The 26475-nt window shown below is 44.4% G+C and overlaps 1 protein-coding gene across 2 annotated transcripts in view; it reads right to left on the reverse strand.

Moving 5' to 3' along the window:
- USP34 (ubiquitin specific peptidase 34) overlaps nt 1–26113 on the reverse strand; it is a 152890-nt gene extending 126777 nt beyond the window's left edge. For both annotated transcript variants that reach the window (XM_083348413.1, XM_083348412.1), the window contains exons 1-2: nt 25771–26113; nt 2326–2413 (exon numbers count right to left, since the gene is read on the reverse strand). In XM_083348413.1, the coding sequence (XP_083204539.1) occupies nt 2326–2413; nt 25771–25813 (131 nt within the window). In that variant the 5' untranslated portion in view covers nt 25814–26113. The remainder of the gene's footprint in view (nt 1–2325; nt 2414–25770) is intronic.
- Nucleotides 26114–26475: the final 362 nt, after the last annotated feature.

Here is a 26475-nt window from a genome sequence, read left to right on the forward strand (position 1 = left end):
AGGGCCCACTAAACCAGGGCTTTTCAACCTTTTCACCCATTGTACCACTTTTAGGATAAGGCTCAGTACTCTTTTGGCCCCAGATTTGGGCAAGTCAATGTCACTCCCAAGGCAACAAGGCACATGCGCCTCGAGGTCTAACAATTTAAAAGGTGGTAGAACACGAGCCGGTTTGCAATTGTGTCCACACGTAATTCACCACTCATGGAGCAGAAGCGGAGATACAGCTTCTCTGAGAAGGTAAATGAGGTGCTGCGTCTCTTTACCAGGAACTACAGCAACACATGTGCTAGTGTTTCCGAGCCCCACCCCTTTCCGGAGACAAAAGCCTAAGATTTTCCAAAAGAGCCGAGATTACAACGATCAAGCAAAATAACTTTATGGTAGTGCGCTTGCGGTATCTCAAATGGAGCGAGCGCTGCTAACAATGTCCCATTCTAAAATACTGAGCCGGCTCTTCCCACTTGTCCCCGACACAACCACCCACGCTCCTCCACAGCAGCCACTGAAGGAGGAGGAGAGAGAAGGTACTGGGGACGCTGGCCTCCCCAGATCCTCCATGCAGACCTGCCCGAGCTGAGAGGAGGGACCGGCCTCTCAGGGAAAGCCGTTAGAGCGCTGGGATTCTTTAACGATTCACGTTCCCAGTCGCGAACTGACTGCAAAGCCGGATGGAGCCGAAGGAGGAGAGGCTCTTTCCAGTAAGGGAAAGCAGTCCCGACTCTCCAGGAGATGCCCAAGTTTCTGCTTCTTGGTTTTTGCTTGCTTACCACCTCTTTCAAAGGCCTCTTGCTCACTCCCTCATTTACTGCCCCGTCTCTTCAAAACGCTCCAAACACCACTTGCTCGCGAGCAAGAGGGGAGTAGCCCCAGAGATAGGGGGGAAAATGCAGGCGGAGACGCTAAACTGGGCAAAAGCAGAGCAGGTGGGAGGAAAGTTCACCCTATCTTGCTCGGGACAAGAGTGGGGGAAGGAACTGGCTGCAACACCCACCCACCCCAAAACAGCCACGATCCCCCCCCAGGTGCGGCAGGGGCAGTGGGAAATCGCAGAGCCCAGATTGCACATGCACGTGGCAAACACACACACACACACACACACACACACACACACACCCGCTGCCTCCTTTGTGTTCTGTTTTTGACCCTTTTGGGTGGGGGTTGAGGGAGCCCGCTCTGGCACTCTGCCCCACGGTAGGATTGGCGGCTGCAAGGCATCAGCCACACAGCTGGTGGCAGTCGTCCTTGGAACCGCAGGGGGGGGAAGTGCGCTGGCTCGGTCAGAAGCCTCCATCCGGCCAGGCCTTCTAGTAGCAGGCAGCGCCAGAAGTCAATCCGGTTACTGCACAATGACTCCCTGGGGAGGGCAGGGCCTCGCTCTGCACCTGCGCTCTTCGTGTGGCCTCGGTAGGGTTCCTGCAGGCTGCCACCAAGCAGCATGACCCGGCTGGTAGCACCTTGTAAGGGCCCCTCTCCAGGGTTACAGGAGAAGACAATCAGTGGTTTTTGAAGGTGGAAGAGGGCTCTATGCCCCAACGGCAGATAAAATGGCAGAACCATCTTCTAGGAGAAGGGAAACTCTGATTTCAAACCTCTGCTGCCTTGTGGCTATATCTACTACTGGAAAAGGCTTCAGGAGTCAACCTCGAGTGATCACATAACACACTGACAAATGTCCTCCTCTCAGCTTCAATACATGATATCAATAACTGAATCCTACTGTGATCTGATTGGCTCATCTTGTCAAAACAAGATGACATCTGATTGGCTCTCTAAACACCCATGCTCACTTGCTACAATCAGATGAAGGAAAGCTACCTGATACCAACCTAAGCAAGTTGTGCTTCCTTTTTCTGGTTATTTGGCTATAATTTTTCATAGAGTACAGATAATTGAACAAACCTTGTTGTATTACATTCTTGATTAAATTATCTTTCCATTTATATATAATTTTATGGTACTACTCCAAAAAAGTGGTGTTATTAGCAATCAAACCTCAAATGTACTTTTCCCAAAAGGTTTCTACAATTTTGGCCACTACTGTAAGCAGTTAAAAAAGTGTAGTGTCCTACACACTGAAAAACTGATGCAACAGTCTCCCCCCCAAAAAAAAAATCTATTGTACTTCTATCAAAATTCAAGCAAGTTACCATGTAAACCAAAATGATTTATCTGTTTAATACAGAATTAAATAACAAACAAAATGTATTGTTTTTATATCAACTTCTCCATATTTACTACTTTTACTATTCAGATTGCCTGTATACAAACACATATCCATGCAAATGCATCATCACTAAGGGGTACTTAAAAAAACAGACTTACCTTTGCGTCCAAGAATTGATATAAGCAAAAATCTTGAGTGCATGCTCCTTTCTGAGTTGCAAGCCATCACCACCATCAGTATCTGATACTAAAGGAAAAATAATGGTACTATTAGTGTCATGAAATGTCATGTTTAAAATTTCTTATATACTCTTTATGTCTATGGAGATTCTCAGTCATCCAGGTCCTGGTTGTTCCAAAGGTGCTTTTTCAGGAGGCAACTGGACTTTGTTTTTCCTTTGAAGATGTTTTGCTTCTCATCCAAGAAGTTTCTTCAGCTCTGACTGGATGGTGGAGAATAGGAGGATTTATATTCCTTGCAGGCAGCTGGTCATTTGTATTTGCACTTCAGTTGAAATGCAGACAACACAGACTCATCGCCAACATCCTGCATGCGTCTTCAACAGTGAAGGGACACAGGGTAGAAAACATCCTTCAGCCAAGAAGGTTCCACACACATTTGCACTACTCAGGTGACCCTGAAGACACAGGTGAACCTCCAAATGGCCTCAACGACTCTCTAAAAGAATACATATGTCCAGCTGTCTGCAAGGAATATAAATCCTTCCATTCCCCATCATCCAGTCAGAGATGAAGAAGCTTCTTGGATGAGAAGCAAAATGTCTTCAAAGAAAAAGAAAGTCCAGTTGCCTCTTGAGAAATATATACTCTTTACTAAAAATAAATGGATAAATAATGACAATTTAAAAATTTCAGGAACATTAAAAATGTTGTTCCCATATTTTAAAGTTTTTCAACGTATTAACATTTAAACTAATCTGTAGAAAAGTTGTGTCAAACAAATGAGGCCACTAATATACTTGCAGGTCACATATAATTTAGATAGCCACACATTTATAGATTTATTTATATGAATACATTAACACATTAAAATCAGATAGAAACAAGATACAACTAATATATATTAAAAGGCAGGTTTTAAAGGTTAAAAAAATAGGACCAAGATAAATCACTACATAATTTTTTCCACCTTTAATACAGGTAGTCCTCGAGTTACAAGTATAATGAAGCCTGCCCATTCCACTCAAGTCGCAAAATCGTAGAATAAATCTCGTACCTCTAACAAGATCACTCCCTTGCTCGTTAAGTGCACATGAGGTATCTCAGGTTGGGGAAGGCTATTGGGGGGGGCTAGTGATGGAATAGGCTCCCAAGGCCTCCCCGACCCACTAAGATACTTTATGCTTCCCTTTCCCTTCCTGCTGAGCCAGACTCACTTACCTTGAAAAGATCTGTCTCCTCTTTGCCATGGTTTCTGCCTTTGAGGGAGAGGAGAGTCGATGGAAACTCCTGGGTGCCCATAGTATCGCGCAAGTTCAGATGCCAATCCTCTTTTGCAGAGAATGGGAGACTGAACTCTTGTGGTGTTTGCTCCCGCCCCCAATTCCTTTTCACCAGTGCCGGAACAATTTTCACCAGGATAGAGACCTTGGGGAAACTGGAAGCTCCATCTGCATGTAAATGCACGCTTTGGGGAAGTGAGCTGACTCACTCCACCAAAATCAGGGTCGGAGGCTTGTTTTCGCCGGAAAAAGCCATTTCTCAACCCCCTTCCTTACAAGCTTGTAAGCCGCCCTGAGTCTTCGGAGAAGGGCGGGATATAAATGGAATTAAATAAAATAAAAATAAAAACAAGACTCAGGAGCGAGCACGCCTTGCTCTTATTGAGAGCAATCCTGTGAAAACAAGCCTTTGGAGAGAGCCAGCCTTATTGAAAGCAATCCTGCTCTGCGCCTGTTTCCTTTCACTCAGACGGAACAGACAAACTCAAGCCTGCCGCTCAAACATCTTTTATCCGAATGGAGACCTGAGTCACACGGAGTTTCAAGCAGTCACACGGCACATTACTTTCTGTTCCTAAAGTGCCCCACTGCAGGCACCAGAGACCTTCCAATCTCTCTCAGGTCTATGTTTGGATAAATACCGTATTTTCCGGCGTATAAGACGACCCGGCGTATAAGACGACCCCCTACTTTTAAGAATATTTTGAAGGTTTTGTCTTATACACCGGAAAATACTTACCCGCCGGCCCTCCCGCTGCTCCCGCGCTTCTGCCGGCCCCCGAGGCGCAGCGTTTCCCGGGCGGCAGGCAGCGCCGGAGGGCAGCCACCACCCCGCCACGGCTGGTGCCCCTCCTGCTTCCCCCCCCAGGCCTTGAACTTCTCCCATTCAGCGCAGGGCGGGGCAGCTCCGCCCACAGCCTCTTTTTTAGAACTCACGTGCCGCTTCCCTCTCACTGTCGGCCGAGGCGCGCTCGGCCCGGGCTCCCGGTCCCTCTTCCCGCCCTGCCCCTCATGGAGCTGGCCTGGCCGTGCAGCCTCTCAGTGTGGCTCCTTTTCCTGGGCAGCCTGGCGGTGCGGCTCCTGCGCTCCGACCTGTTGCTGAGCCGGCTGCTGCTGCGCGTGCGCATGGGGCTGCTGGCCGTCCTGCAGGCGCTGGGCCAGGCCGTCCTGCCGCTGCCCCTCACCACGGCAGCTGCCTGCTGGCTCGTCTCGATTGCGCTGATGCGCCCGAGCGGCTGCTTCTCCCGTCCTCAGCGGCTCGCACTCCTAGTTGCAGGCTGCTCTTCGGTCACCCGCCGGGAAACTTGCCAAACCGGGAGAGCGACTGCCGCGCCCACGCCCTGCCTGCCTGCCTCTTCTGGGGACTCCTCCTCCTTCCCCCCTCCCGCCGCCCTCTCGCCTCACGAAACGGCCTCTTAGTCCGGTGCGCAGCTCCAATCCCGGCTGCCTGCTGGCTCGTCTCCGACAGCACCGTCTGGCGGAAACGCATCCCCGCGGGATGAGAGAGCGGTGCTGGTGACGAGTCCGGCGGGCGCGAGGCCCTCCCTATTGATTGATTGGTGATTGGCCCAGCTTTGCTCCTTTCCCGCCAAAGGGGCGCCTCGCCTTATTGTCTCTGAGCTCTCTCGTCTGCTGCGCTGCTGCTCTCAGTTCCGCACTCCGAGCAAGCAATTCTTGTGGTCAGCGCGAGTCAGGCGGTGCCTCGGCGGGAGCAAAGGCTCTCCCTTCCTACGGTCGAGCGGGGCGCCTCTGGGGACCGCCTGCCCGTCCTCTCGTCGGGGACCTGACAGCCAAGCATTAGAGGCGCTAGCACGGCCAGTCCTTGAGCGAGCAACGGCAGCAGCTGCATTAGCCGCCCCAGAAGCTGACGAGTTTGCCTTCCATCACCCGTTCGCCGTCGGCCGCTTAACCACGGGTCGCCATCGCCTGCCTCCATTCAGCCCAGGGCTCCAGCCGAGCGGGAGTCATGTTTCTGACTCTTTCTGCGAAGAGGCGGCGGCCGTGGCGGCGGCAAGGGACTCGAGAAAACTTCCTGTCGCTGGGGAAGGACGACGTGTGATGGAACTGGTTCCCGGTTGCGCGATGGCGACGGCCCGTTTGCAGAGCTACCGCCTTCGGCAGCCTGCAAACGTGCCGCGACAGCTTTCCCAAAGAGTGGCGCCGCTGCCCGTTCACGCGGAGGTGCGCACGCACCTCTCTAAAGGTTTGGGGAGGTGCACGCGCACCTCCGCTCGTTCGGAGAGGTGCGCGCGCACCTCTCGGAATGGGCAGCAGCGCCGCTTGTTGGGAAAGCTGCCGCGGCCCGTTTGCAGAGCTGCCGCTTTCGGCAACCTGCAAACATGCCGCGGCAGCTTTCCCAAAGAGTGGCACCGCTGCCCATTCGCGCGGAGGTGCGCGCGCACCTCTTCAAAGGTTTGGGGAGGTGCGCGCACACCTCTCCAAACGGGCTGTGCCACTCTCCATTTGGAGAGGTGCGCGCGCACCACTGCCCATTGGAAGAGGTGCGCGCGCACTGGGCGGCTGGGAGCCGCAGGAGACGGCTCAAAGAGCTGCATGCAGCTCCGGAGCCGCGGGTTGCCGACTCGTGACTTATACCATCACAATCATTTAACCATAGGAAAAGCTAAAGTGAAGTAATGTAAAAAAATGCAGAATGGAAAAAATTATTCCAGTCCTGAGGATTTACTTATAGAAGCTGTTCCTCAGCTTCTATAAGTAGCTCAGAGGAGAGGGAGAAATAAACATTTCAGATTTCTCTGGAACTTTTTATGAAACCAATACCTTTTGCATACCTCTAAATGCAGAGCTATTGCCTCTTGATGTGCGATTGATACAGCAAGCAGTTGGAACTATGACAGCAATTAATGAATTCAAGCTAGTACACAACCTCAATTACTCTAACATACTCCTCCTTTCTTGTCAATGAAGACATAATTCTATAAAGCTCATGTTACAAGACTAAAGTTAACTCATCTCAAAATAAGTTGCAATTCATTGCAATATATAAAGTTGGTTTAAATATCTTGTTTCTGATTAATCATAGTCCAAGATTTGGGAACAAGAAGCTAGACATAATCCTAGTTTCCTGATGTACTTCTTCATAATAATGAAGGTCTACATGCATTATGAAGCTTAACCTTGTTTTCCTGATATAATTATTCACAATGAAGGCCTACTGCATAATCAAGTTTCTTATACACAATATGCAGTGAGCTATGTTCTGTATCACACTATGTATATTATATAATATATAATATATATAATATATATTATATATGTGAATGTAGATACTGACTCCAGGAAACTGTAATAAACTACAGCTAGTCCCTGACTTGTAACCATTCTTTTAGTGACCAAAGTTACAATAGCACTAAGAGTGATTTACCACTGTTTTTCACACTTATAACCATTGCAGCATCCTTGTGGTCATGTGATCAAAATTTGGATGCTTGGCAAAAGATATTTATGAGTGTTGTAGTGTCCAGAGGACATGTGATCACTTTTTGCAAACGTCTGATAAACAAAGTCAACGGGGAAGCCAGATTAACTTAATAACTGCAACAATTCACTTAACAAGGGTAGCAAGAAAGGTCATAAAATGAGGCAAAACTCACTTAGTTGTCTTGCTTAACAACAGAAATTTTGGACTCAATTGTGGTTGTAAGTTGAGGATTACCTGTACAATATACTGTGATATGACCAAAAAAAGATACAGCTAGTCCTCAAGTTAGGACTGTAATGGAGCCTGTCCATTAAGGCTGTAAGTTTTGATGGCCATAAAGGAGATCAGTCACATGACCAATCCAATTTTATGACTTTTTGTGATGATTATTAAGCAAGTCATTAAGCAAATCATGGTACACTATGGGTCAATTTTGTAAACAAACAAAAATGAAACACAACCAGATGCAAATGCCGGTTTTCCACAAAACTGTCATAGAATGAGGTCATGTGATTGTGGGACACAGCAAATGATTCTAAATCCAGGTCAAGTGACAAGCATATTAAGTCACATGATCACGGGGGGGGGGGGGGCTGACTGTCTGAACTTTGAATCCAGGTCATAAGTACCTTCCAAGTAGGTCCATTGTAACTTTAAATGGTCACTAAGTGATCAGTCAAGTTGAGGACTAGGTCAAGTGACAAGCATATTAAGACAAGCATATTAAGTCACATGATCACGGGGGGGGGAGGGCTGACTGTCTGAACTTGGAATCCAGGTCATAAGTACCTTCCAAGTAGGTCCATTGTAACTTTAAATGGTCACTAAGTGATCAGTCAAGTTGAGGACTATTTGTACTGAGTTGGTGAAACTGAAACATAGAATAGATATCTATCACACTAACAAAAGATCCATGAAATACTGAAGGGTGAGTCTATTCAGAAGTACTTGACTTTCAACCATATACTGGCTTTTGATGTAATTACCGTATATACTTGAGTATAAGCCGAATTTTTCAGCCCACTTTTTGGGCTGAAAAATTCCACTTCGGCTTATACTCCAGTCAACAAAAAAACTTACCGAGGACTTGTGCGCGGCCGAGGCTTCGGTGCTTCCGGGATCGCGCGCACCTCTCCCAAGCCACCGCCATCCGGAGACCTGCTGAAGTTTGGGGAGGTTTGGGGAGGTGCGCGCGCACCTCCCCAAACCTCCCCAAACGTCGGCAGGTCTCCGGACCTCCGCGCCTTGCCTGCCTGCTTCTTTCCGCAGCGGAAAGAAGCAGGCAGGCAGGGCGCGGAGGAACGGAGACCTGCCGACGTTTGGGGAGGTTTGGGCGCCTCCCCAAACCTCCCCAAACGTCGGCAGGTCTCCGTTCCTCCGCGCAGACCTGCCGACGTTTGGGGAGGTTTGGGTGCCTCCCCAAACGTCGGCAGGTCTCTGTTCCTCCTGCCGACGTTTGGGGAGGTTTGGGCGCCTCCCCAAACGTCGGCAGGTCTCCATTCCTTCGCGCAGACCTGCCGACATTTGGGGAGGTTTGGGCGCCTCCCCAAACCTCCCCAAACGTTGGCAGGTCTCCGTTCCTCCTGCCGACGTTTGGGGAGGTTTGGGCGCCTCCCGAAACATCGGCAGGTCTTCGTTCCTCCGCGCAGACCTGCCGTTTGGGGAGGTTTGGGCGCCTCCCCAAACGTCGGCAGGTCTCCGTTCCTCCGCACAGACCTGCCGACGTTTGGGGAGGTTTGGGCGCCTCCCCAAACGTCGGCAGGTCTCCGTTCCTCCGCGCAGACCTGCCGATGTTTGGGGAGGTTTGGGGAGGCGCCCAAACCTCCCCAAACGTCGGCAGGTCTGCGCGGAGGAACGGAGACCTGCCGATGTTTGGGGAGGTTTGGGGAGGCGCCCAAACCTCCCCAAACGTCGGCAGGTCTGCGCGGAGGAACGGAGACCTGCCGACGTTTGGGGAGGCGCCCAAACCTCCCCAAACGTCGGCAAGTCTGCGCGGAGGAACGGAGACCTGCCGACGTTTGGGGAGGTTTGGGGAGGCGCCCAAACCTCCCCAAACGTCGGCAGGAGGAACGGAGACCTGCCGACGTTTGGGGAGGTTTGGGGAGGCGCCCAAACCTCCCCAAACGTCGGCAGGTCTGCGCGGAGGAACGGAGACCTGCCGACGTTTGGGGAGGCGCCCAAACCTCCCCAAACGTCGGCAGGAGGAATGGAGACCTGCCGACGTTTGGGGAGGTTTGGGGAGGCGCCCAAACCTCCCCAAACGTCGGCAGGTCTGCGCGGAGGAACGGAGACCTGCCGACGTTTGGGGAGGCGCCCAAACCTCCCCAAACGTCGGCAGGAGGAACGGAGACCTGCCGACGTTTGGGGAGGCGCCCAAACCTCCCCAAACGTCGGCAGGTCTCCGTTCCTCCGCGCCCTGCCTGCCTGCTTGCTTCTTTCCGCTGCGGAAAGAAGCAGGCAGGCAGGGCGCGGAGGTCCGGAGACCTGCCGACGTTTGGGGAGGTGCGCGCGCACCTCCCCCAAACTTCCCCAAACTTCGGCAGGTCTCCGGACGGCGGCGGCTTGGGAGAGGTGCGTGCGATCCCGGAAGCACCGAAGCCTCGGCCGCGCGCAAGTCCTCGGTAAGCTCCGGGCGGTCACTTGCTTCGCGTCTCCTGAGGGAAGGGGGGCGACTGGAGCGGGCATGTTTCCTCACCTGCTGGGCGCCGCGATTTGCCCGGAGAACGCGCGGGCCCCGAATGGCAGCGTGGAGCAAGGAAGCGGACAGCCAGGGCTTCCCCGAGAGCCGCGGCCACACAGGGTATTCCTGTGTATTCAGGCTTGCAAAATGGCGGATCGAGCCTCTGCTGGCGGCAGAGGCTTGCAGAACGGCGGATCGGCTTATACTCGAGTCAATAACTTTTTCCAGTTTTTGGGGGTGAAATTGGGGGTCTCGGCTTATACTCGAGTCGGCTTATACTCAAGTATATACGGTATTAAGAACAAATTGTTGTTGTTGTTGTTGTTAGCTGCGAAGTCGTGTCCGACTCATCGCGACCCTATGGACAATGTTCCTCCAGGCCTTCCTGTCTTCCACCATCTTCTGGAGTCCATTTAAGCTCACGCCTACTGCTTCAGTGACTCCATCCAGCCACCTCATTCTCTGTCGTCCCCTTCTTCTATTGCCCTTGATCTTTCCCAGCATTAGGCTCTTCTCCAGTGAGTCCTTCCTTCTCATTAGGTGGCCAAAGTATTTGAGTTTTAGCTTCAGGATCTGGCCTTCTAAAGAGCAGTCAGGATTGATCTCCTCTAGGACTGACCGGTTTGATCGCCTTGCAGTCCAAGGGACTCGCAGGAGTCTTCTCCAGCACCACAGTTCAAAGGCCTCAATTCTTTGGCGCTCAGCCTTTCTTATGGTCCAACTTTCACAGCCATACATTGCAACTGGGAAGACCATAGCCTTGACTATACGCACTTTTGTTGACAGGGTGATGTCTCTGCTTTTTAGTGTGCTGTCTAGATTTGCCATGGCTTTCCTTCCCAGGAGCAAGCGTCTTTTAATTTCTTGGCTACAGTCCCCATCTGCAGTGATCTTGGAGCCCAGGAAAACAAAATCTGTCACTACCTCCATTTCTTCCCCATCTATTTGCCAGGAATTGAGAGGGCCAGATGCCATGATCTTGGTTTTCTTAATGTTAAGTTTCAACCCAAGTTTTGCACTCTCCTTCTTCACCCGCAACAAGAGGCTCTTTAGTTCTTCTTCACTTTCTGCCATTAGAGTGGTATCATCTGCGTATCTTAGGTTGTTGATATTTCTTCCAGCAATCTTAATTCCAACTTTTGATTCATCTAGCCCTGCCTTTCTCATCAGGTGCTCTGCATATAAGTTAAATAGGCAAGGCGACAGTATACAGCCTTGCCGGACTCCTTTCCCAATTTTGAACCAATCAGTGGTTCCGTGTCCAGTTCTCACTGTTGCTTCTTGACCCGCATATAGGTTTCTCAAGAGACAAATAAGATGGTCTGGTACTCCCATCTCTTTAAGAACTTGCCACAGTTTGTTATGATCCACACAATCAAAGGCTTTAGCATAGTCAATGAAGCAGAAGTAGATGTTTTTCTGGAACTCCCTAGCTTTCTCCATGATCCAGCGTATGTTGGCAATTTGATCTCTAGTTCCTCTGCCTCTTCGAAATCCTGCCTGTACTTCTGGTAGTTCTCGATCCACATACTGCTGAAGTCTAGCTTGTAGAATTTTAAGCATGACTTTACTAGCATGAGAAATGAGTGCAATGGTGCGATAGTTTGAACATTCTTTGGCACTGCCTTTCTTTGGAATTGGAATGTAAACTGATCTTTTCCAATCCTGTGGCCACTGTTGAGTTTTCCAAATTTGCTGGCAAATTGAGTGTAGCACTTTTACTGCACTGTCTTTTAAGATTTTGAATAGCTCAGCTGGAATACTGTCACCTCCACTAGCTTTGTTGTTGCTCAGCTTTTCTAAGGCCCACTTCACTTCACATTCTAGGATGTCTGGCTCGAGGTCAGTGACCACCTCATTGTGATTAAGTTACACATAGACTGCATAAACAGAAAGGAATCCTGGAAGTTTCTCTTTTTTAAAAAACAATTACCATTTATCTTAAAACATTAAAGGAACAAAATATATAACTACATAGAAGGAAAAGAAAATGGACATAGATGGAAAATAAAATATCCCTAGGGAAAAATTTTTTATAACTATCATGAAATTTAAAATTTATTGCTTATTTATTTATTGCTGTCGGTCTCATACATTTGTGAAGGATATCAAGGCTGGGGTCAATCTGGGAGAGGGAATGATGTTCCTTCCATAGAGCAGGTGCCATGGCAGAAAGAACCTGCCTCCTGGGTCCCCCCAGATATAACTCTTTAGTGAGTTTATTTCTGCTGGACCTGATGGGACCAGCAGATTGGATGGAGGCGATCCCTCAAATAACCATACCATGAAGGGCTTTAAAGGTCAAAATCAAAACTTTGAATTGCACATGGAAGCAAATTGTCACTTATGGAACTGAGGTGTCACCTGTGCTGCTCTAGTGGTATGCATAACTGCCTGCACTACTGCATTTTCTATCAACTGAACTTCTGAATACTCTTCAAGGGCAATACCATGTAATAAAAGCTCAATCATCTAAAAGTACAACTTCAAAGTCCAGAGCTCTTTGAAGCTTATGTGCAATCACCTTCTCAATCACATCCTCCCCAAGTTGCTTAATATGGTAGGATCCAGCTATGGTTTTCTAATGAGGGGGTGAACCAACTCCTCCTTAAGAAGAACAAACTCCTCACTCAAGAGAAATTCACCACTACTACAACCTATCCATATGACACTACTCAACTTTAACTAGCCAGGAGGAGCATGGTTCTACAGAGAGGTGACCAAGCTCACAGTCCAATGGGCCCTGTTCATTTTCCCAGGCCCAATAGGTTCAGATTGATCCAAGCTAGCAGACCAAGAATCTGCCCCAGGAACCTCTTCAAGAACTCCAACAAGCCTGACATACAACTGAGAATTTGGGCACGTTTGACTGACAGAGGTTAAGCAAATTTGTCCATACACTCCTGTAGGAGGATCTTCAAGTCCTCTCTACCCAAGAAGGATGCTGAGACAAGGCTGTAGGGCAGCTATCTGCAGACACAATAAAGACAAAGAAATATTTCTTCTTCACTATCCTTATCTCCACAATGTAAGCCTTAACAGCAGCTCTAGCCCATGTTTGGTTGTGTTTGTCCCTTCTTGAGTGCCAACAACACTTTAGATGTCTCTTCTCCCATTTCATATCCCCCAAAATTTTCCATGAACCTTAGAGAATGAGACAATCAATAAGGGGCAAGGTTACATGATCTGATCCAAGATCTTGGCCTACAACCTGTCATTTAACGAGAAAAGTTACGACAGCTTGGAAGTGGTACTTCATGATCCATAAAGTACATCCAACTCTGATAAGAGCTCCCTGGCCCCCCATGGCCATGTGGTCATGATTAGGGTGCTTGACAACCTTTCACACTTAACACTGGTTGCCAAGTGCCCTTTAATAATGCAATTGCCATTTGCAATTTTCTGTGTTAGCTTCCCCAGAAAGTCAGTTGGAAAGCTAGCAGAGGAGGTTACAAGCCACTACCATCTGCCAAAGGATTTCCCTTCCCTTCCATGCATTGGGGGAGGGGAACAGAAATACTTTGTTAGGCTGCAGAAATAAGCTCAGATCTTCAGAATTTCTCATGCATTCCTTTCTGTGTATAGAGGGGAGCTGCCCGTCTCCTTTGGCAGTAGCGGTTTTTGTCTGCTTAACCACGACTGAAAAAAGCCATCACTGCAGTTATTCAGCAAAGCAATCATGTGGGCATCTCACTTAATGACTGCTTTTCTCAACTGAGATTCCAGTCCCAATTATGATCACAGGTTGAGGAGTACTGTATTGTAAGATCACAATAATGGATTTTATATCTCTGAAATTACTTCTCTCCCCCTCCCCTTTACAATCCAAAAACTAAGGTGGGTATTTTCTCAACTTGTTGCCCTGCCTGTATTCCTGCTAGAGCAGGGGTGTCAAGACACATCAACTGGAAGCCACGCCCATCCCATTGCCGGCAATGGCAAAACTGTCCCGATACATTGTGCGACATCACGAGTTTGACATGCCTGTGCTAGAGACTAAGCTTCATTTTATCTGATTGTTCCCTTGGTTGTGTTTCATTACCCTGTCTCCCAAATTCATTCCCACATATAGGCAGGAAGGTTACCATGCAGCAGGAAGGCTGGTATAGTAGCAGAAATGCTAACTGATTCCTAGAGCCCAAGTTAATGAAAAGGATCTCACCTCTGCAATCTGTGAAGCAGCACCCATGAAAGCCTTAAATAATTCCTGCATGACAATTGCTACACCAGCATCCCTGCTCTCAGGTCTCAATTCATGCCATACCCAAACCCAGCTGGATACATTTCTGGAAGAGATACCCCCTTCTGGACTCAGCCTCTCAGTTATACATACCAGATTGGCCCTTTCATCTGTGATTAAATCACAAATGAGACAGGCCAAACTGATATTTAGTAGCAGAGGCCAAAAACTAAGGCCTCTGAAGGTCTGCTGATCAGCTATAGGGGTTAAAATTGGGGAGCTGAAACACAGAACCAGTATAAGGCACCAATTCCACTTTCCTTAAGAATGCCCCATTTGCCATATCTCCTACAATATCTATCCATGCCTGTCACCATTATACCTGTCTCAACTCCCCCACAGGCTCCAACATCTTCCAATCCAACAACCCTAAAAAGCACATGATCTTGTTAAAAAATAAAAATGAATATTAAAAAAACAATAAAAACAATATTGAGCTCTAAATTTCTTCCCCTTCTACCTTACTGATGATTACATCAAAATAAACATTAAAACTTCTTCCCTCTTAAAACTGCATTCTTAACTATCTGACCTTGCCTTGTATATGACATGTGATATATAGGAAAGCCATTCTTGTTTAAATTTAAATTTTCCTTCTTAATGTTAGATTTCCTTAGGATGCCAAGAAAGTCCTATCTAAATGCACCTGGGGAAAAATCAATCACTTAACCTCAGTTCAAGTCCTGTTAATCTAAAAAATAAATCGTCATTCATGGCATACCTACTCAAGAACATAAGTATAGTACTATGTGAACACAGCCTCAAATGACTACTGTATGAACAAGTTGATCATATAACAATTACTACACAAGTTGATCGTGTAATAATTACTGCAGGTAGTCCTCAACTTATGACCACATTTGAGCACAAAATTTACATTGTTAAGTGAGAAATTTGTTAAGTGAGTTTTGCCCCATCTTTTCTTGCCACATCTGTTCAGTGAATCACTGTTGTTGTTAGCTGCCAAGTCGTGTCCGACCCATTGCGACCCCATGGACAACGTTCCTCCAGGCCTTCCTTTCCTCTACCATCTTCTGGAGTCCATTTAAGCTCACACCTACTGCTTCAGTGACTCCATCCAGCCACCTCATTCTCTATCGTCCCCTTCTTCTATTGCCCTCAATCTTTCCCAGCTCTTCTCCAGTGAGTCCTTCCTTCTCATTAGGTGGCCAAAGTATTTGAGTTTCAGCTTCAGGATCTGGCCTTCTAAAGAGCAGTCAGGGTTGATCACTTCTAGGACTGACCGGTTTGATCGCCTTGCAGTCCAAGGGAATCGCGGGAGTCTTCTCCAGCACCATACTTCAAAGGCCTCAATTCTTTGGCGCTCAGCCTTTCTTATGCTCCAACTTTCACTGCCATACATTGCAACTGGGAAGACCATAGCCTTGACTATACACACTTTTGTTGCCAGGGTGATGTCTCTGCTCTTTGGCACTGCCTTTCTTTAGAATTGGAATGTAAACTGATCTTTTCCAATCCTGTGGCCATTGTTGACTTTGCCAAATTTGCTGGCAAATTGAGTGTAGCACTTTTACTTTTAAAATCGTCTTTTAAGATTTTGAATAGTTCAGCTGGAATACTGTCACCTCCACTAGCTTTGTTGTTGCTCAGTTTTTCTAAGGCCCACTTCACTTCACATTCTAGGATGTCTGGCTCGAGGTCAGTGACCACCTCATCATGGTTATCAGGGACGTTAAGCTCATTTTTGTATAGTTCTTCTGTGTAATTTTGCCACCTCTTCTTAATCTCTTCTGCCTCTGGGTCCCTGCCATTTTGGTCCTTTATCATGCCCATTTTTGCATGAAACGTTCCCTTCATCTCTCCAATTTTCTTGAAGAGATCTCTGGTCCTCCCTATTCTATTGTTTTCTTCTATTTCTTTGCACTGTTCATTTAAGAAGGCATTCTTATCTCTTCTACAGTTGCAAGAAAAAGTATGTGAACCCTTTGGGATTACGTGGAGTTTTGCATGAATTGGCCATAAAATGCGCTCTAAACGTCATGTAAGTCACAACAATAGAAAAACACAGTCTGCTTAAAATAATACTACACAAACATTAGCTGTTGTCATGTTTTAATTGAACATAGCATGTAAACATTCACAGTGCAGGGTGGAAAAAGTATGTGAACCCCTAGCCTAATGACTTCTCCAAGAGCTAATTGGAGCCAGGAGTGAGCCAACCTTGACTCCAACCAGTGTGATGATATTGGATGTGTTGCTGACAGCTGTCCTGCCCTTTAAAAACACACACCTGTTTTGGGTTTACTGGTCTCAAGAAGCACTGTCTGATGTGAACCATGCCTCGCAGAAAAGAGCTCTCAGAAGACCTACGATCAAGAATTGTTGACTTGCATGAAGCTGGAAAGGGTTACAAAAGTATCTCCAAAAGCCTTGATGTTCATGTGTCCACGGTAAGACAGACTGTCTACAAATGGAGAAAGTTTAGCACTGTTGCTACTCTCCCTAGGCGTGGTCGTCCTGTAAAAATGACTGCAAGAGCACAGCGCATAATGCTTAATGAGGTAAAGAAGAATCCTAGAGTGTCAGCTAAAGACCTACAGAAATCTCTGGCACATGCTAACATTTTTGTTGACACATCTACAATAAGGAAAACATTAAACAAGAATGGAGTACATGGGAGGACACCACGGAGGAAGCCATTGCTGTCCAAAAAAAATATTGCAGCACGTTTGAAGTTTGCAAAAGAGCACCTGGATGTTCCACAGCACTACTGGCAAAATATACTGTGGACAAATGAAACCAAAATTGAGTTGTTTGGGAAAAACACACAACACTATGTGTGGAGAAAAAAAGGCACAGCACACCAACATCAAAACCTCATCCCCACTGTAAAATATGGCGGAGGGAGCATCATGGTTTGGGGCTGCTTTGCTGCCTCAGGGTCTGTCCGCCAACTGAAGCTCCGCAGAGGATGGGTGATGCAACAGGACAATGACCCAAAGCATACAAGTAATTCAACAAAACAATGGCTTCAACAGAACAGAATACGCCTTCTGGAGTGGCCCAGTCAGAGTCCTGACCTCAACCCGATTGAAATGCTGTGGCATGACCTTAAGAGAGCGATTCACACCAGACATCCCAAGAATATTGCTACACTGAAACAGTTTCGTGAAGAGGCGTGGTCCAAAATTACTCCAGATCGTTGTGCAGGTCTGATCTGCAACTACAGGAAACGTTTGGTTGAGGTTATTGCTGCCAAAGGAGGGTCAACCAGTTATTAAGTCCAAAGGTTCACATACTTTTTCCACCCTGCACTGTGAATGTTTCCATCTTATGTTCAATTAAAACATGACAACAGCTAATGTTTGTGTAGTATTATTTTAAGCAGACTGTGTTTTTCTATTGTTGTGACTTACATGACATTTAGAGCACATTTTATGGCCAATTCATGCAAAACTCCACGTAATCCCAAAGGGTTCACATACTTTTTCTTGCAACTGTAGCTATTCTCTGGAATTCTGCATTCAATTGGGCGTATCTTTCTTTTTCTCCCTTGCCTTTCGCTTCCCTCCTTTCCTCAGCTATTTGCAAAGCTTCCTCAGACAGCCATTTTGCTTTCTTGCATTTCTTTTTCTTTGGGATGCTTTTAGTTGCTACCTCTTGTACAATGTTGTGAACCTCTGTCCATAGTTCTTCAGGCACTCTGTCTATCAGATCTAATCCCTTAAATCTATTTGTCACCTCTACTGTATATTCAATAGGGATATGATTTAATTCATACTGAGTGGCCTAGTGCTTTTCCCTACTTTCTTCAGTTTAACCCTAAACTTTGCAACGAGAAGCTCATGGTCTGAGCCACAGTCAGCTCCTGGTCTTGTTTTTACTGACTGTATAGAGCTTCTCCATCTTTGGCTGCAGAGCACATAGTCAATCTGATTTCTGTGTTGACCATCTGGTGATGTCCATGTGTACAGCCGTCTCTTGGGTTGTTGGAAAAGAGTGTTTGCTATCACCATCGTATTCTCTTGACAAAATTCTATCACCCTGTGCCCTGCTTCATTTTGTACTCCAAGGCCAAACTTGCCTGTTATTCCGGTTATCTTTTGGCTTCCTACTTTAGCATTCCAATTCCCCATGATGATAAGGACATAATTTTTTGGTCTTAGTTCTATAAGGTGCTGTAGGGCTTCATAGAACTGGTCAATTTCATCCTCTTCTTCTGGTTGGGGCATAGACTTGGACTACTGTGATATTGAATGGTTTGCCTTGGATTCGAACTGAGATCATTCTGTCATTTTGAGGATTGTATCCCAGTATTGCTTTTCCTACTCTTTTATTGACTATGAAGGCTACTCCATTTCTTCTGAGGGATTCTTGCCCACAGTAGTATACCTGATGGTCATCTGAATTAAATTCACCCATTCCTGTCCATTTTAGTTCGCTGATTCCTAAGATGTCAATGTTCAGTCTTGTCATCTCTTGTTTGACCACGTCCAGCTTGCCTTCATTCATGGATCTTACTTTCCTTTCACCACCAGATACATCCACAGCTGAGCACCCTTTCAGCTTTGGCCCAGTCGCTTCATTCTTTCTGGAGCTACTAGTACTAGCCCTCTGCTCTTCCCTAGTAGCATGTTGGACGCCTTCCGACCTGAGGGGCTCATCTTCCAGCGTCATATCGTTTTGCCTTTTGGTACTGTCCATAGGGTTTTCATGGCAAAGATACTCGAGTGGGTTGCCATTTCCTTCTCCAGTGGATCACATTTTGTCAGAACTCTCTGCTATGACCTGTCTGTCTTGGGTGGCCCTCATGGCATAGCTCATAGCTTCATTGAATTACGCAAGCCCCTTCGCCACGACAAGGCAGTAATCCATGAAGGGGAGTGAATCACTACAATTATTAAATTCGTAACACAGTTGTTAAGTGAATCTGGTATTCTCATTGACTTGCTTGTTAGGTCACAAAAGGTGATCACATGACCCTGAGACACTGTAATCGTCACAAATATGAATCAGTTGTCAAGCATCCAAATGTAAATCACATGACCATGGGGGTGCTGAAATGGTCCTAAGTGTGAAAAATGGTCATGTTACTTTTTCAGTGCTGTTGCAACTTCGAACAGTCACTAAGCAAATTGTTGTCAGCTGAGGATACTGGTACTACACTACATGCCACTACATGTAGTCCTCACTTTAAACAGATCGTTTAGTGACCGGTTACAAGAAAACTGAAAAATGTGATTATGAACTTTTTTCACACTTATGACTGTTGCAGGACCCCTAGGGTCACATGATCAAAATTCAGGCTCTTGGCAACTGACTCATATTTATGACGGTTGCAATGTCTGAACGTCATATGATCATCTTTTGCAACATTTTGACAAAATCAATAGGGAAGCCAGATTCACTTAACAACCGTATTACTAACTTAATAACTGCAGTTAATTCAATTAACAACTATGGCAAGAAAGGTCATAAAATGGGGTAACACTCATTTAACAACTGTCTTGATTAGCAACAGAAATTTTGGGCTTAGTTGTTATCATAAGTTGAGGACTACTTGTGCTGCCATAGGTAAAGCTACACCACAGAAAGATAAGTAAAATTTAAAGTATACTGCTCAAGCAGTAACAAAGCAAAAGTTAAAAAAAAGTAAAATATCATAGGTCTGGTTGCATTCACATAATGCAATATACAATTTGTTTTTATCACCCACAAGGCATATGGGTATGATTTCCACAACATGCTAAACTATTTTCTATGGTTTTCTATTCATACCATAATGCTTGATTCAAACATTCTAAGTCAAAACCACACAATCAATCATTTAGCAGAATGTATAACCCAATGTTATCTGCAAGAATTTGAGCATCAAATGATTCAAGTTCTCATAATTAAGGTATTGTAGAGTCCTTGGTGTTTTCTAAGCTTGGTTGTTTGCTTACAGACATTTTATTATCTGACTAGGTAATATCAGAAGCATGGATGATGTGGAGTTTGCTGCCTATTTGTAGCTTGCCCTGTCAGTGTTGGTGGGGGGGTGTTTTTCTCCTTGGCAGCTCCTTGATTATGGCATTGCTTTCTCTGTATCTATTGATGGCTGATTTTTCTAAATACAAACTTCCAAGAATGCCCTGGCATTTTTGGATCTAGCTTGATCTAGGATGCACATGCTTTCCCAGTTGAAATTACAGTGTAGTCTGTCCATCTCTTGTGAAATTAAGGAATTTTCATAGTCTTCTGACTGCAAAGCAGTATTCATGGATGCACGCTCCTATCATCTGCCTGTCCTACAAAGTGATTGTTAATTGTTATATATCCTTGCCTGATATGTTGTAAAAAAAAGAGATGGGAGTTTTTCAATAAGTATCCTCATTTTGGGTGGAATAGCAGGAAAATGTCAATTATCTCTATGCTGTTGGGTTTCATAAAGGTAATCAAACCTTGGTTTTTCCACAGGTCTTGGGGCTAAGAACTTAGTGGGCTGCTCTCTTCTGTAATATGGTAATTAATAAATGTAGAATTTTATATTTTTCTGGCATCTTGCTGGTGCTTTGTGTAAGACTGCAGTATCACACAAATAAATTGCAACTATAATACTTTTAACCTGATTTATACCTTTTTATCAATTAGAGCTATAACCCATTCAGAAAATACTTATATATTTACAGATGAATGTATGCAGCCCCATATGAAACTGAATCTTATTCCAGCTTGGTAAGTATTCTCTAAGATAAATAAATGTCTTTAAGTATAAATTAGTATAACCACAAAACAGAAACTTTCGTTAGTGGCTAATTTTGAGAATCTTGTACTTAAACTATTTCAAAAGTTTACTATTCCATAATTTAATTAACTAGTCTATGTAATACCCATTGGACATTTATAATCTACTCTCCCACCCTAAGCATTCTTATAATACATATGGATATAGAACAAATTTTGTTTTGCTGAAAACTGCAGTTGGGATTTAGTACTGTTCATTTATATAAAAAAGCCCTATATTCTCAATCAACCCTCTACTATGTATTGATATAACTTTATTCAATCTCTTGAAGCAAATGTTTAGCAAGACTATTAAGAGTTCAACAGTTTATATATTATTTAAAATGCAAAATGTGCCAAATGACAATACCACTGCAATTTACACCATTTATATAGATTTAATTTTAAAAAATATAATTTTATGTACATTGTAAAACTGCACCACTTACATTATACAAATGCTGCAAAATCTGGAGTCTGCCAAATTTATGTCAAATCACAGTGATAAATAAAATTTCCCTGATAAAAATGATGGAATTCAATTTACCGTACTTTCATGAACAATGTTTTGCGTTTTTCACAGATCACACTGCTGATATCCATTAGCAAAATAAGAAACTCAGTTATTCATGCTTCATGCAATGAAGCCTCTATCTTGATACAAAGTATTAAAATAGATTGGATTAGATTAGATTAAATAGAGAAGAAACAGAACCATTATTATTGGTTACACTTTTGATTTTTACTACAAGCAGTCTTTGATTTATGATTATTTGTTTAGTGACCATTTGGATACTTGGCAACTGGCATGTATATGAGGGATGCAGTGTCTGGGGGTTATGTGATCACCATCTGAGACCTTTCCAGCTGGCTTCCAACAAATGAAGTCAATGATGGAAGACAGATTTGCTTAACAACTGCAGTAAAAAAGTCATAAATCAGGCATAACTCACTTAATAACCCCTCACTTAGCAACAGAAGTTCCTGTCCCAATTGTTAAGTGAGGACTATTGTATATCATTCTTTGTACTATGTTTTTATTCTCTATATTTCCTAGTGCCTATTATAAATCTTATCTAATAAATAAATGCTTCTGATTTACTTTATCAGAAATTGTTTATTTAAACTTAGCATTGGTTAGAAAGCTATTCCCTGGCTGGTGTGTGTGCGTTGTAGTCTTGAATAATATTTGGATGAATTTACAAGCCTGGATGGTTTAGAAATACAACTTCAAGGAACACTTTCATAACACACTGACTGACTGATCTGGACTCTGCTTTACCTGAAACATGGCTAGTATGCTGGATAAGAAGTTTATCCTTTAAAAAAAGGTAAAGGGATTTATGAAAAGACTAAATTATCTTTAGCTAGGAGTGCCAGAAAATATACAAAATAATTTTATTATAAAAATAATTTTTATAATAAATATTTTATGTATGACTGCAATTTACAATATTTTTGCCAGTTTGTAGCATTTCTGGTTTCCAGCAAAAAATGCCATAGGAGAAAATGGATGCCCTCAATGAGCACTGCAAAAAAATAGCAAAAATTCAGGTCTGGTCATGTGATTCCTTGATTTAGAATCACAACTTACAACTCACAATTGTATGCCAAGAACTACCTGTATGGGCTTTTAAATGTCACAGATAGCACATTAACCCAATGTAAAAAGAGATCCAAAGCTAGTGCAATTGATATAGTAATGGAATTACCTTTCCAAAACCTGACCATCATTAATTCTAGTGCTGAATTAATTCTAAACACTCTTCCATTAGCCATATACTGTATGTATAACAGTATTTTTAAATCACCTCAATCTTATGAGCCTCACCTCAATCTTATGAGTGTATAAAGGTAGTCCTTGATTTACAATCATTCATTTAATGATCACTCAATGTTACAATGGCATTGAAAAAAGTGACTTATGACAATTTTCCACACAATCGCTACAGCATCCCCATGGTCACATATTCAATATTTAGACACTCAGCAACTGGCATGTATTTATGAGAACAGCAGTGTCCCAGAATCAACTGATCACATTTTGAAACTTCTAAACAAGCAAAGTCAATAGGAAAGCTAGATTCACTTAACCATTTTATTAACTTAACAATTGCAGTGACTCAGGTAACAGCTGTGGCAAGAAAAACTCGCTTAACTATCTTGCTTAGCAATAGAAATGTTGGGCTCAATTGTGGTTATAAGTTGAGGACTATTTGTACATGCCCTTTGCGTTCAAACTGTGTTCCAATATCAAAAATATTTTTCTGAAGTTGCATACCAGTTTTGGAAGGCAATTGTGCATCTTAGAAAAAGGTATGACTGCTTTAAGCACTTGTATATAATTGTAGAAGATCAAGAACTTTTCCCCTTATTTTTACAAGTTGTAATTATTACAGGTACCTTTAAATGTGATTTAAAAAATTCTGATATACTTCAATGTAAAAACAAAAGAAAACACAATTATCAGTTATTTTTATGGGTTCTATCTTGAAATAAATTGTCAACTAAATAACACTCTGAAAATGTTCAATTGCTAATAACAAGTTCACAGCACTATATACTAAGTGATCCAAGATACAGCGGAAAGTGAAGATTATTAGTCTATCATAGCCAAAAATCAGAAGGAATATGCAGCTTGGCTAACAAATATTAAAAAGACAAAAGCAGCGTCACCAGCAGCTCAATTCCTTAGATGTATAAACTGGATCATAACTAGGTTCAGTCACTCCATTCATTTGATGTAGCTCACAAACGCAGGTAGTCCTCAACCTATGATCACAAGTGAGACTAAAATTTAAATTGCTAAGCTAGACATTTGTTAAATGACTTTTGATCCATTTTACAATCTTTCTTGTTAGTGGAATAACAACTGCATTTTTTAAGTTATTAACACAATTAAGTGAATCTGACTTCCCCATTGACTTTGCTTGTCAGAAAGTCACAAAAGGTTTTCACATGAACACAAAAACATGAACCAGTTTCCAAGCATCTGAATTTTGATCACATGGGAGTGCTGCAACAGTCTTAAGTATGAAACAGTCATAAGTTACTTTCTTCATTGCTGTTGTAACTTCAAACAGTGACTAAACAAATGGTTGTAAGTTGAGGACTACCTGTGCTTATGCTGTTTAATCAGGTGTATTAGTCTCAAAAGATGCTATAAGATTCCTTCTAATAATTGATTCAAAGTGTTTTTAAAAACCCTCAACATAAAATTTAGAATAACCGAAATGTTTAAATACTGTCCTAAACCTATTAATCACAGCAAAAGTCATCTCAAATTCACTAGAGAGAGTAAATGTTGCGGAATGTGGTAAGCTATTTCTGGTCAACATGCTGAGGTCTGCATATCAATGGACAAAATCTGTGAAAATATAAATGCCAAATGATAATCAGAAGAAGTACAGCTAACAGTTTCTGAATTCAAATAGCAAAGAGCTATTATTTCAAAATATGGCCAATCTCTCAAAATAAATGAATAATTTTCAAAAGATCTCAATAAGCTTGATTGTGAAATTCTTATCTCCTACCACCATTGTACATGGATCTCAGCACCAAGAACATCATTTTTTCTCCATCAAATTATAGTCATATTAATACAAAGCATATGAACAATTTACAATTGGAATTACATCAGGCCTATTCCAGAGAATCCTAAGCACTGCCTACAATTCTTGAAACCAACTCATCTACTCAATAACTGCAAGCAAACAATCACACCAAAAGTAACCTTATTTTTTTACAGTTTTGTTTCCACCTATTCTCTTTCCAAGTTTTAACCTGACAGGTTTCTTTTTATATCACCATATTAGGGCAAAATAGCATCCACTGGAGCATCCAAAACAGTTTTACACTAGATAAATCATATTTTCGACCCAAAAAACATTAAATATTTAAGACTTACAGCCCAAATTCTGCATGTTGTTCCCTAGAATCAAGTCTCAGTTGTGAGATTTACTCCAAAACCTGCAAAAATTCTCTTTCAAGGTAAATATTCATATATTTGTGTTGCAATCAACATAAAACAGTTTGGAAGCAAAACAAATGAGGCAAATATTTTTTTTAAAAAAACTAAAGCATAGAAACTACTGCATCTATATGTAGAGAATGGTTGGAATTAAGCTTAAAACATTTAAAGAATCTTTTACAGCATTAGAAGCACTGTAACATCACCCAACAATGCAGAATCAAGCAGAAAATAAGGCAGAACAGAAACAAGATATATAGTTAACTACTCTTCCACAATAAAGCTTTTTCCAAAAAAGAAAGATTACTCCAGTGAAAGTCTATCAACCCCACTTAAGATCTTAACAGCTCTGCAGGTGACGAGAATGAGACTGCAACCACAGCTTTATTCCTGGCGTGCCCCAAACATCTCTCATAATCCAGACCGCCCTCGTTTGTCTGCAAGCTCATCCGGGGCACAAGAACTAGGCCGCGTTCTTTTAGCCGGAGGATGCAACTAATAAGGAACATACTGAAGAGGAAAAGCAGAGAAAATGTACCAGTGCTGATTTCCTTCACTCCTTACCCAATTTGCACCATTTAAGGCAGAGGATCTTTCTACAGCTCCATATCACCGGTACATCTCATTTGCAGATGTCCTGTTTGCAAGATGAGGAAAAACGAGGGACGGCGGCCAGAAAGACCATCCTTGTCCTCTACTCCTCCTAAAGGCAACGCCATCCCGTGCTTATTCAAGAGTAGGCGCCGATTGACTTTCCAATTGGGCCCTCCCTCCGCGCAAAAGGTGGCAGCCTTAATCCGGTAGCAGGCCTTCCCGTATGGCCATTTCACTCCTAGCAAGCCTTTCCAGCCCTCTCCCAGCTCGAAGGGAGCGAAGTGAGATAGTGGAAACAGGGGGCAAGAAGACCCGGTACCGACAGTACCTCCCTCCCTCCCTCCCTCCCTCCCTCCTCTAGAGCAGTAGCAGTAACAACAATCGCTGCATTTTCTAGCCGTATTCACGCGAGCCGGTTCGTGCAAAAACAGGCCGGGGAAGAAGGTACGAGATGCTTCCCCTACTCGTTGATCAAGGTTTTCAACTTACTCTCATTTAACACCTCCAGCAGCTCAGCACAGCTCTCACACATTGTTCATTAAACAACAGCAGCAGCCGCCGCCTCCTCCTCCTCCCGACCATTGATTGATCCGCTCTCGGTCGCCGCTGATTGATTGATGGCGAATGGAGGAGGGGGAGGGGAAGAGTCCGGCGGGGGGGGATGGGTACCTGAGTGTGACAGAGGGGGAGGGAAGGAAGGAAGGAAGGAATAATCGTAAAGGGGAGGGGGGAGAGAAGAGGGTTTGTAAAAGTGATTTCGGGAGAGGAGGAAAGACGAGGCGGCAATCTAATGCAAAAGAGTTTGGCGGCCACCGAGGGAGAAGGAGAAGGCGAGTCACTCACTGGCTGCTAAGGCCTCTACGTGCCGCCATTTTGCTGAGGGGGGAAAGGAGGAGGGAAAGAGGAGGAGATTGCACGAGGGAAAGAGGCGGGGCGAGAAAGGCAGGGGGAGTGCGAAGACCGCGCGCGCAGATTCTGTTCTGGCTCGGATATTTCCGGCCAGAACGGCGGGAGGCGAAGGAAAGAGAGGAGGAGTTCTTTCCTCGGGTCGTCTGGGGGCGGTGCGAACAGAATGAGAAAAGAGTGCAGTTGGGAGGGCAAAATGGCGGCGAGGATGTCTCCGCCCCAGTTTCGTGCAAGGCGGGAGGCGTTCGGCTGTCGACGTCATCGAAGCTCAGTGGTGAACACCGTGGT

The sequence above is a fragment of the Vipera ursinii genome (genome assembly GCF_947247035.1).
Source record: "Vipera ursinii genome assembly, chromosome: 1".
Taxonomy (NCBI): Eukaryota; Metazoa; Chordata; class Lepidosauria; order Squamata; family Viperidae; genus Vipera; species Vipera ursinii.